The sequence below is a fragment of the Arachis hypogaea genome, chromosome 5, assembly GCF_003086295.3.
Source record: "Arachis hypogaea cultivar Tifrunner chromosome 5, arahy.Tifrunner.gnm2.J5K5, whole genome shotgun sequence".
Classification (NCBI taxonomy): Eukaryota; Viridiplantae; Streptophyta; class Magnoliopsida; order Fabales; family Fabaceae; genus Arachis; species Arachis hypogaea.
Genome location: NC_092040.1, coordinates 103,437,461 through 103,449,231, shown reverse-complemented (window position 1 = coordinate 103,449,231; position 11,771 = coordinate 103,437,461). Strand labels below are relative to the sequence as shown.

Below are 11,771 nucleotides of genomic sequence, written 5' to 3'. Positions count from 1 at the left end.
AAAACTTTGTTTTCAAACATAAACGCTTAGGAAACAACAAATTTGAGTTTCAACCCTATGTCTTAAACACAAGAGGAACATCACTCTACTTAAACATTTGGACCTATCTCCTAATTTCAAAGTCCTAATCCTAATTAACAAATCCAAATCCTAAATAACCCTCATCCTCTACTACATTTTCTCTGTTATATGAAATAGAATGAATAAAAGATAGCAGGCTTACCTCTTCGTTGATGTTGCCTGCTACGTGCGCAACACCATTCAGACGGTAAAGACTGCGTTCATCTGCCATGATCCTGGCCTAAGAAAAATCCAAATCACTCCACTTTTTCACCTCCTCCTCTCTCTAGAAACGTACTTTCTCTCTCTAGAACTTGGAAGTGTTTGAAATGAATAATCCGCTGCACCCCTTCCACGTATTTATAGTAGAGAATAAACCGCTGGACCCATTCTACGGTTTATGCTCATTGCATATTCCAACAGAAACCGTGGAACCCCTACCACGGCTTCTATGCATTTGAATTTTCAATGTAAACCTTGGAACCCCACCCATAGTTTACATGCATTCATAATCCATAGTACCCCTTCCACGAATTACATATACTTCTGAAAAATTGAATTTTCGTCTCAAAACTTCAAAAGTTGTATTTTGGTAAAATTGAAACTCAAAAATTTTATATTGGTGAATTACCCTTAAAAAAGCTTCCAACCAACATTAAAAACAAAATAGTTTTAATTAAATTTTGAACTAGACCCAAATTATGGACTATAATATCTCAAAGATATATTGACGGTAATAGTAATAGAGTGTAAAAATAAAAATAGCGGAAGTAGTTATTAAATTAGCAACAGAACATGAAGGGGGTAACAACTACGGAAAGGTTATTCAAGTTTAAAAATTGACAAAAATATATTTTAGAAGTAACTGATATTTGACATTAAATTAGTCTATAAATAAAATTTTGAATACACATTATAATAATTCAATTCTTCTTAAAAAGCACTTGAAAACTCAAAAATACTTTCAGTCTCCCTAGTACCAAAAAATAAAATTGAAAACCTTAAATAATTATTTTGAAATCTGAACTCAAATTGATATTCTATCTTTTATTTTTAATTAAAATTCTTTATTATTATTTTTTCATCTTCTTTTTTCCTCTTTTAATTTTTGTATTTTATTTTATCTTTGGTACTTTATAACATTTTTTATTTTTAATTTTATTTTTAAAACTATAATTGAAATCCTAAAACACCAAAAAAAAAAATCGTTTCTACTCTTTGAATTAAGATTATAAAACAAAACTAAAAAATTGTTAATTTATTTACTGTTAGCACTCAAAGAAAGAATCGAATAAAACCACCTCATTCTAGAAGAAGACAACGTCTCTTTTTTTGCAACAACTATGCCTTAGACAGATTTTCTACGCGCAAGAACATTTCGCATTCATTGTGGAGCCGAGTTTATTATCAGCCCGCTTTCTCTGTTTCCACTTTCTTTTTCTCTTTTTTTCAGGACTCTAACCACGATCGACAAGCAAACTCTTCCACTGCGAACTCCAGCTGAGTTGTTAGCCATAGTCACTGTACTACAGGCCTAAAATCAGAGGATGACCGGGAGAAAATATCCAATTCCAGAATGGTCGGTAGAATGAAAATGTTGACACAAAACATCACAAGAAAGCAATCTAAATGATAATCACACCTCGAAAACTAACACTAAGGAAGCAGCTCTCCCAAAGAACAGTCCAACCCTTTCTCCGATAACATCATGAGCTTTTAGTTGCATGCTAACTTCACTCTCCCGACAACCCTCAAGTCATATGAGGAACTAGGTGATCGAATCTACGTTTTACAAAATTTCATTCTATGATGCTATCGTCCATTGAACAGACTTCAACTATACCTTGACTTCCTTTCCTAGTTTTTAGATGGTGATGTTACTTTGTTTTTTTTTTCTTTTCCCTTGCCTCTTGTAGGTTCTATTTCCACTTCTCATAATCTTGTCGACCTCTTTACTAACAATAAAATCTACGCCCATGACTTTGATTACCTTGACACAATCAAACAAAATTAACATGAAAGTTTCCGAAACTACATGACAAAATTCAGCAAAATAGCATACAAATTTCCGACTTCAACTCTAATGTCTCCATACTTGCGAACGAGGTCTCTGCCCTAATAAGTTTCAAGAGACCATTGTTTGAGCCAAGTTGAAGACTAGCGAAAATTCGTGAAAAGACAGACAAATAGAAATAGAACTCGGCCAAACTCAGCAAAACAAAAACAACTTTCAAAGTTTAAACCAAGAAGATAATAAGCATAGTAAGTCTCAAGTTGGACGAGACAACCGGAAACGATTCAAAAAGATTCAACATCATCGTGAGCGTGCGTTAGATATGTATACGTTAACTGCAGAGTAAAAGAGACCAAAATTTTGCTATCCACCACCACAGCTAATTGCTATAAAGAAAACATTATACATTCCATATAAAAATAAACGAGGCATTGCACCTTCACGCATCCACATAACTTTTTCACTCTTTTACATCACATGAAATATCACAAAGGATAATCTCCAGAATAATGACAACCGAGAACAATAAATTCAATTCAATTGCCTAACTAGAGATCCTTTTTCCCCTCTCCTTCACTGCAAGGGCCTTAACAGCAATCACTCGAAAAAACAATATAATTGCTGCTTATTCAAATTCTCTCCTAGATTAAAAATTTCTAGGATTTTTTTTTTCTTTTTTGGTTGTTTTTTCTCCCTTAGCGTTGTTCTACCTAACTTCACACTCTTCTATTCAGCCATTGAATAATACATTCTATGATTTCATCTCTTTCAGGCTCAAAGAGAAGATCATGCACAAATCCTTCATATAACTTTATGGTTTTGTCAGATGATGAAGCTTCTTCATAAAACCTCAGAGAAGCACCAGGGTCAGTTACAGAGTCAGCAGTTCCATGCAGAACAATGAACGGAACTCTTATTCTTCTCAGGTTCTGCTGCAAGTAGCTTGTGATCCGGACAATCTCGTAGCCAGTCCTCGCTCTAAGGGGACCCGTGCATACTAACGGATCAGAGTATTTAGCCAGCAGAGCCTCGGGATCTCGAGTTACCGGCATCCCTTTCTTGTATGCAGCACGACATTGGTATCTTGGCAGCAGAAATGAAACTAGAGGAGCAATTACCTGTGTACACCACAAAAAAAAATGGACATTAAAAAATTTATCTACCTATTCCTTCATCCATTATGTCATAAACCCACGTGTTTCAAAAATTTAAGCTGATAAGAACACACACGGATGATTATATCTCCAACGAGTCCATGAATGGCTTGTATAGTCCTTCTTTCTCTTTTTATTTGTCTTATACTGAAGCAGCTTTTTTTAGAAGCTAACAAAGATCGAATTCTAATTGTTTGTCATAAAAATTCTGATACCACATTGTTAAAACTAATTTTTCCCAAAAGCTTAAACTAATAAGAATACACACATGAATGGTTATATCTGTAACACGTCATAACAAGAATAAGTGGTAAGAGTGCTATTATCATTAAGAATGGATTAAGTTGAATTATATATAATATGCTGATAAACATGCTGTCTAAAATTTTAGGTACTTAATCTATTCGTTTAAATCAATTATACACAAAGAAAAGGGTACTATGCTTAATTACCAACAAAAGAGGATTAGAAGGCTCAACCCCAACAGCAGGTGCTGTGAAAACAGCTCCAGTGATGCAGACTTCAACCTTTGGATCAAGTAGTGCCTACAACAACATAGATATCACTATCGGCGAAAGCATGAATCAGTTTTTGTACTCATTATTAGGTTCTTAACCCTTGTTTGCTGCTAAGTTAAGTTCATGAGCATAAAGCATACCTTAAGAGTAATGGCTGCACCTGTTGAGTGTCCATAGCAGAAACATGGTAGACCCGGATTTTCAGTTACAACCTTCTCAATAAATATTTTCTGTATATCATAAAATATAGAAAGGGTTCTTATATCAGAACAAAGTTCAAAAAAGAGCAATTGAGTTGGAAACATTACTATGTAATGAATAAAGTTGTGTTTGATAAATGTCTCCGGATAGAAGATACAGATACTTAGAGACGAAGACAAATAAAAAAGCTTGGTTTATGTTCTCGTCTCTCATGTTCCTTGTTTTCTTATTGGACAATCAATCATCGATTGACAAAAAATCATCAATTTTTTGTCTCTAGAGAGACACATTTTGCCTATAATCACATCTATATCTGTCCCAACATTTCTGTATTTCTATCCTGTGACGATTACCAAACAGCACCATATTGAATTATACAGTATTCCTCAAGATTGTTATCGATGGATAGCAAGACATACCAAATCGGAAACTGCATAATCAAGAGAGTGAACATATGCATGTAGTCCATCACTTCCACCATGACCTAAACAAGAACACAAATCAGAGTTGAGAAAATGCTAAGCTTACAAGTTTTACAAGTTTTCAGGACAGGTTTAACAGCAGGACAATGATATCTATTTGTTAATCTATACCAAGGTTCATTTGCTAAAATAAAATCCATATTTTTCCTTTTCAAATTTAACAGACACAATCTATGAGCTATGATTGTGAATCTTATTTTACCTAGCTTATTATGCACTACAAGTAACAATAATCTTACTTATAAATAGGAGCTTCACATGTTTACTTTATCGCACAAATGGGCATCCATAATAACTTAGCCCTGCAACATCCAAATATAGATGCATGTTGAACAATTGTAATAACTAAACTAGGAAAAAAGGACAAAATATTAAAAAGAAAAAAAAAATTATCATTGCCTCCTACAAACTACAATATGTTCAAAGGATGACATGAAATTTTGAACTTCACAAACATATATGTATCGATCCTGCTACGTCTATGCCCTTTATAATAAATACCGTTTGACACTAGTATTTTCTTAACAACCAAGCACGCGTTTTTTTGTTTTGTTAATTAAGAAACAATTTAAATACACAATTAATTAATAACAATCTACTTTTATACGAGTGTCAAGTGTTTGGTATATACAAATATTTTTCATTTATTATTCAATGCTGGCTTACTACATATATAGGTATGATATAATCATATTTCAACATGTTAGGATCAAAATTTTATAATGATAATTACTTTTTTAAAAATTTGTAATACATATTAGGGTGGAATTAACATTTAACACAATTTGATTTGTGACTTACCAACCCAATCCATGGCATAAACCTTGTAGCCACTAGCATTCAGCTGCTTTGCAAAATGACCATATCTGCCACTGTCAAAGAACAATATGCAAAATGGGTTCAGCAACATAATATTATGAGAATTGCTAAATGATAATGGCTTCTCAAACTGACAGAATTCACGAACCTGTGTTCATTAAGTCCATGCATCAGAATAACTAGTCCCCTGCACATAATAGCAACGAATTAATTTGCAACTACAAATTCAAACCCCCAATGTAAGAGAAAATACAGCCCGATACACATGCATCCCACATTAACAAGGAGTTTATGAGATTGTTTTATTTCTTTTTGGTTTAATTACTCTGGTCCCGTAGTTTTGCGAAATTTTTAATTAGGTCTTTATATCTTTTTTTTTTTCTTTTAATTGAGTCCTTGCATTGAATCCTTAACACTTTTTTTTCTTTTTATTTGATTCGAGTGCCTGTACCAATTTTTTTAGTTGGATCCTTATACAATTAAGCCAATCACTGCCAAGAGAAATCTAATTCAAAAAAAAAATTGGTGCAGGGACCAATGTTGCAAAACTATAGGTCGCAACTCGCAACCGAGTAATTAAACCTTTCTTTTTTGCCGAAAATCACAAGCTAAAGTATCTTCAATTTAGGGTATAAAAATTCAATTCAGAATAGGGGAAATGAAAGACCTAATGCTAACCCAGATCCATAACCAAACAACAATAACCACCATGTGTTAACAGAAAAATCCAATTCCCATAAGAAATAAAAAATCATAAATATAATACCTGATCTGAACAGAAACTGGGGTCCAAGATTGTGTGAAAATGCTGTCACCTCTTTTTGTCCCTAAAAGCCAATAATCCCTAACACAATTTTTATCATCATTATCCTCCATTACTCTCTTTATGGCCAATTCCCTCCTTGCACCTTCATCCACCGCCTTCAACGCTGCCTTCATCGCCGCCGCAGCACCACTGCTACCACCGCACCCACTCCTCCACGGCACCATTTTAGCCGCCGGAACCCTCACCACCGCCCCTTTCCGGTGGTGGTGATGGTGGTGGTGGTAGCAATCATCATACTTCATCATCATCATCTTGTCTTCCTTGGAATTTCTCTCAACCGGAGAACCTCTTTTCCTTCCTCTGAAGGGAAACAAAAGAAGCATAACAACCGCATTGATCAACATGAAGAGACTCTTCACCGCTCTTAGAGATATCAACAACGCACTGCTTCCTTTCAAAATGAATGCCTCTGTCGCCATTCCTTTTTCTTCTTCTTCTTATTTTTTTTGTTTTTTTTTTTCGTTTTTCTCTTCCTTCGAAACTCCAAAACTAATAAATACCTTCCCTCCTTCTTCTTCTTATGAACGAAAAAAAAGGAAATGGAAATGGAGACAGTTTATTATATACGCGTGTTACAGAGAATTTTGCACAAGTTCGCACGCAAAAATAGGTGTATTACCAAATATAGGAAGAATCCTAAAAAAGGGGGAAAGGAAGAAGAAGAACAACAACAACATGCAATAATGCAAGAAGAACAAGCACAAAGTTAATTAGCTTGAACAAACTGCGTTGGTGTATTTATTATAGTAGATAGTAGAATTAGAATGCTGATAATGAAGATAAGAATGATGGAAGCTTTTCTGTTTGTTTCTTATTTTTGAGAGTATAAATTTCTGGTTGCGTTTTAAGGAAGAGACGTGAACAGATGAAGTGGTAACCTGTGAAGGACACGTGGTATTTTGAGGCGGTTCGAGAATGTTTTATTTTTTTGTTGGGAAGTGAAAGTGAGATGAAGATACTAGAAGAAGAGAGTCAAAAATTTAAAACTATTGAACAATTCATCATCAGAGGTTGCGCCAATCGATCTCAAATAGATTTCATCAAAGGAAGTGGGATTTCATGTGGGGCTGTTTCGTCTTGTCTTTTTCTCTGTTCTTTATTCCTAATAAACAAATTCTTGTAAGAATTGCTACAATATTATAAGTGTCTTAATGTCGACAATGACATAATTAGTCATAAAATATATTTCATTTAGAGGCACGCTACACATTCATGTAACCATGTAATTAAGTTAGTCCAAATTTAAATAGAGTCACGAGCATTAATAACGAGTGAAAACACATGTTCAAAAATTTTTGTTACTTTGCGCTCACTATGAAAAGACGTTACTTCTTCCTCAACACGAAACCGTTCATTCTCTTCAAATCTCTTTCAAAATCACTCAAACTTCAGTCACGTTTTCTGTGAAAACCACTATTGAAAAAGAATCGCGAGAAGATTTGGCAAGAAACAACAAAAAACGAACGACAGAGATTCGCCTTCCTCCTCCTCCTCATTCTCCTCCTTCTTTTTCGCGTTCCTTCTTCTTCACGTGTTTTCTCTTTATCTTCATTCTTTTGTTGTTATTGCTGCTGTATTTTTTTTGTCTTTTCCTCTTTCTCTCCCTGATGAAGAAGCAGTAGAAAGTGAGAAGGAAGAGTTTTGAATTGTGCAGAGCAGAAATGAACCGAAATGGCCAACTCCACTGAACCGAACATCATTCATATGTTGAATAAAGCGTCATAAACATTTAATCATCAAGAAAAATATTTCTACATGCACAAGGACTCAATTGAACACACAACAATCAAGTAAATCAAAATGAGTAACTCCACTGAATCGAGCAACATTCATGTACTGAATAAAACGTCATAAACATTTAATCATCAAGAATAGCATTTTTCCATGCAAAAGAAGTTAACTGAACACATAACAATCAGGTGAACTGAAAATGGTCAAAACCACTGAACCAAATACCAATCATGTGTTGAATAAATGTGATAAGCATTCAATCAGTAAGAAAAATATTTCTGCATGCACAATAACTCAACTGAACACATTAACAATCAAGTGAATCAAAATGAGCAATTCCACTTAACCGAGCAAAATGTTGGTGTTGTTGGTGATGATTATAACAAAAGAAGAAGAACCTACGTGCGCGAATTTGAAAGAAGAAGGAGGAGAAGGAAAAGGAGGAGAAATACTATTTTTGTTGATTGAAAGTTGATCATCATTTATTCACCACATGAACATTATTTGATTCGGTAGCCTTTATGATTTGATTCACCAGATGAATGTTGTTCGGTTCGGTGGATTCCTTTTACTTTGTTCAGTGTTTACGATTATTATGATAGCATGCAGCAATCATTTTCTAACTGTCTCAATGTAATAACCTCATTCAACTGATTTGAAGTTGAATCATTCATTGTTTCCATTCTTATTACATTGAATTCAATGCAGATCAATAATGAAAAATACGAGCAGAGAAGAAAAACGTGAACAGAGAAAAACGACGAATTTTATTAAGTTAAAGAAGAAGAAAAAGAACGCGAATAGAGAAGAAAAAGATGAACGAAAACGCAAGAAGAGAACAAGATTTACGTTGAGAAAGGTTTACGTTGAAAAAGGTTTATCACGTAGCAGAAGGTTTACGTTATATACGTTATATGAGGCGCGTGTATAACAAATGCATAAGGGGGTTGAGGAGGCGTGTCTGATTGAAGTTACTTAGATAACTTGGATGAAAAATTTACATGGATGTAAAGCTTTTCCATTTCATTTAATAGATGATATTATTTAAAAAAATAATAAATAATTTTTTATCATGGATAATTTATAACACTAAGAATTTGTTAGTTGCTAAATTGTTCGATAAATTAGAAATTAGAGTAAAGTACTAAATTGGTTCCTTACATTTGGACATGATCTTATTTTGGTCTTTAAAGTTTAAATTGTCTTATTTGAATTCAAAAAAGTTTCATTTAGCTTTAATGTAGTCTCACTATGAGGTCAAAATTAAATAATTAACGAAATGTCCTACATAACAGCAGTACAAGAACAAGATTGATAATTTGGAGAACAAATATCAGTTCTAGAGACACAAAATCAATTTTGGATGCATCAGTATATTTATTTATCATTCTCTTTAGTTCTATAAAAATATTTCATTTAAATTGTACAAAAAATGATAAATAAATATATTGATACATCTATGATTAATTTTGTGCCTCTGGAGCTTGTATTTGTTCTCCAGATTATCGATCTTGTTCTCGTATTGCTATTGTGTAGAATATTCCGTTAATTATTTAACTTTAACCTCATGGTGAGACTATGTTAAAGTTAAATGAAATTTTTTTTAATTCAAATAAGACACTTTAAATCTTAAGAACTAAAACAGGATTACGTCCAAATATAAAAGACCAATTTAATACTTTCTCTTAGAAATTAATATCGATTTAGCAATTAACACAAAACTAAACTGATAAATTGTCCGTCGCTAAGACCATCTCCAGTAGAGAACTCATCCCAGTTCCTGTTTATGGCCCACCTGTCATAAAAAATAACTCTACATCAGCTTTTGCGTCATAAACAGTAAATAGGAACTCAAAATATTTCTCTCTTCTCCATTAGAAGGAACTAACTTTAGTCCCTGTTATGGTCCCACTTAATTAATTAATTAAAATATTTGAAATTAATGTAATTAATTTTTTTCAATAATGTAATTTAAATTTATAAATTTAAAAATAATTCACTATTAAAAATATTAAGATTCAAAAATAAATTATTTGTAATGTAATTAGTATTTTAAATTTTATAAAAAAAATAAATAATCCAACAAAAAATTATTTTATAATGTGTATAAATTAAATTTATTTTTTATATAAATAAATTTAATTAATTATAATTTAATATAAAAATATAAATAATATTTAATATTAATTTTTTATAATTATTTATATTAATTATAATTTAAATAACTGATATAAATTATTAATTAAATAAAAATATAATTATTTAATATAATTATTTATGTTAATTATAATTATATAATTAATATAATTTATTAATTAAATAAAAATATAATTATTTAAATAATATTAATTATAATTTAATATAATTATTTAAATAATAATTATTTAAATAATTAAATAATAATTAATTAATTACTAATTATAATAAATTTATTATAATTAGTAATTAATTAATTTTTATTTAATTATTTAATATAATTATTTAATTAATTATAATTTAATATAATTATTATTTTTAAAGATTACTTACCACATGGCAAGTTATCATTTGTAAATTACAAGTCTCTCTGAGGAGGAACTCTTCTTCCTCGATCCATGAGCAGGGACGCTGTTCTCTTTTCCTCCAAGAGTTGGGATTCTAATGTGTCAAAAAAGGAGGAAGTAGAACCTTGAAAAATTGATGCGTTGAAGATGCTCTAAGGAGTTGGTTTCGAAATCAATTGCTAATTATTAATTAATAATATTATTAACAATCAATTTAGAGACCTACACAAAAATAAAGTTATAAAATAATTAGCAGCTAAATTGATAACTAATAATAATTGATTTAGCAACCATTATAAATAAAGATAAAAATGTGTTAGTTGCTAAATCGGTATTGCTGACCGATTTAATAATAAAAAAATAAAATTATAAAACAATTGGTTATTAATTAAATTTGTCACTATTTTTTTTTTTCTGTTAAGTAACAAGTACATTTTTTTTTCTATTAAACTAGGGGTGAAGAAATAAATGCAAGAGAGGAGGATGATGGTGAGCAATCTCTGGAAAATGATAATTATGTATTTATAGTAGCATAATAGACTAGTTAATAATCAAAACATTTGGATAATTAAATCAACAGTTTTGTAAGCATTACTTTTTTTTTTTTTTTTCGTAGTAGGGGTCAAAGGCCTAGACATAGCCAAAATTAACAAACAATTATTTTGGGAAAGTTAGCCATCAAAATTTTAGCAACCATCCAAATTCATCACTAGATTTGTCGCTAAACTAAGGATCTAACAGGCAAGTTTTAAAAATAAAATAAGTTATTAAATTAATCATTTTTTCAATAATTTTTATAATAATAAAAATAGTAAAAATATATTATTTAAAATTAAATTTTTTATAGATGTCTTTTTTTCATTTATTTTAAATAATTTTAGATATAATTCAATTAATTTAAAAAAGAATAAAATAATTGAATTAACTATCTTATATAAAGATTGAAAGTATCCAATCTATTTAAAATAAGATCTGACAATTTCTTTTCAACAATAATAAATACTATTCAAACTTTCTTTCTCGTTTCTTCATTTTTTATCCATCAAAACATCCTCATTCATTTTAAAAATTTCCGAACACATTAAACTTACTTTCATGTATGTTCTTCTCTGCCATCTAATATTTTATTCCATACAATATAATTGATCTAATAGTAAAATAATAAAATTTATTTTTAAATTAAAAAAATTAGTATAAAACTTCAAAACATTCTACCATTTTAACGAATAATTCACATAAATAAACTAACTTCCATCCAATATTACGCAATTTACCCAATATAAATAACGTTACGTCCGAACATATTTTTATATAAATCGAAACATGTGAATAAGATTTATATTACCACATAAATCGAAACAGGGGTATTCGATTTATTCACTTTTACATGATTTCTTAGTAAATCTAATGAATGTGTTTCAAT

General features: G+C 30.9%; 1 protein-coding gene across 1 annotated transcript; it reads right to left on the bottom strand.

The window, feature by feature from the left end:
- Positions 1–2,457: 2,457 nt before the first annotated feature.
- Positions 2,458–7,077, bottom strand: LOC112802393 (uncharacterized). Its single transcript, XM_025845587.2, has 7 exons — positions 6,015–7,077; positions 5,397–5,435; positions 5,231–5,301; positions 4,367–4,431; positions 3,887–3,976; positions 3,681–3,773; positions 2,458–3,192 (listed from the first exon to the last, which is right to left on the bottom strand). The coding sequence occupies exons 1-7, from the start codon at positions 6,491–6,493 to the stop codon at positions 2,791–2,793; spliced, it is 1,239 nt and encodes a 412-aa protein (XP_025701372.1). The 5' UTR covers positions 6,494–7,077; the 3' UTR covers positions 2,458–2,790.
- Between the last annotated feature and the right edge of the window lie 4,694 nt (positions 7,078–11,771).

Bases quoted from the DNA above. Each gene is read 5' to 3' on its own strand.
- LOC112802393 (XM_025845587.2), bottom strand. From the start codon at position 6,493: ATGGCGACAGAGGCATTCATTTTGAAAGGAAGCAGTGCGTTGTTGATA. The intron at 4,432-5,230 runs GTAAGTCACAAA...GTTCTTGTTTAG, and splicing joins TTATGCCATGGATTGGGTTG to GTCATGGTGGAAGTGATGGA. The intron at 3,193-3,680 runs GTAATTAAGCAT...TGGTGTACACAG, and splicing joins CTTCTAATCCTCTTTTGTTG to GTAATTGCTCCTCTAGTTTC.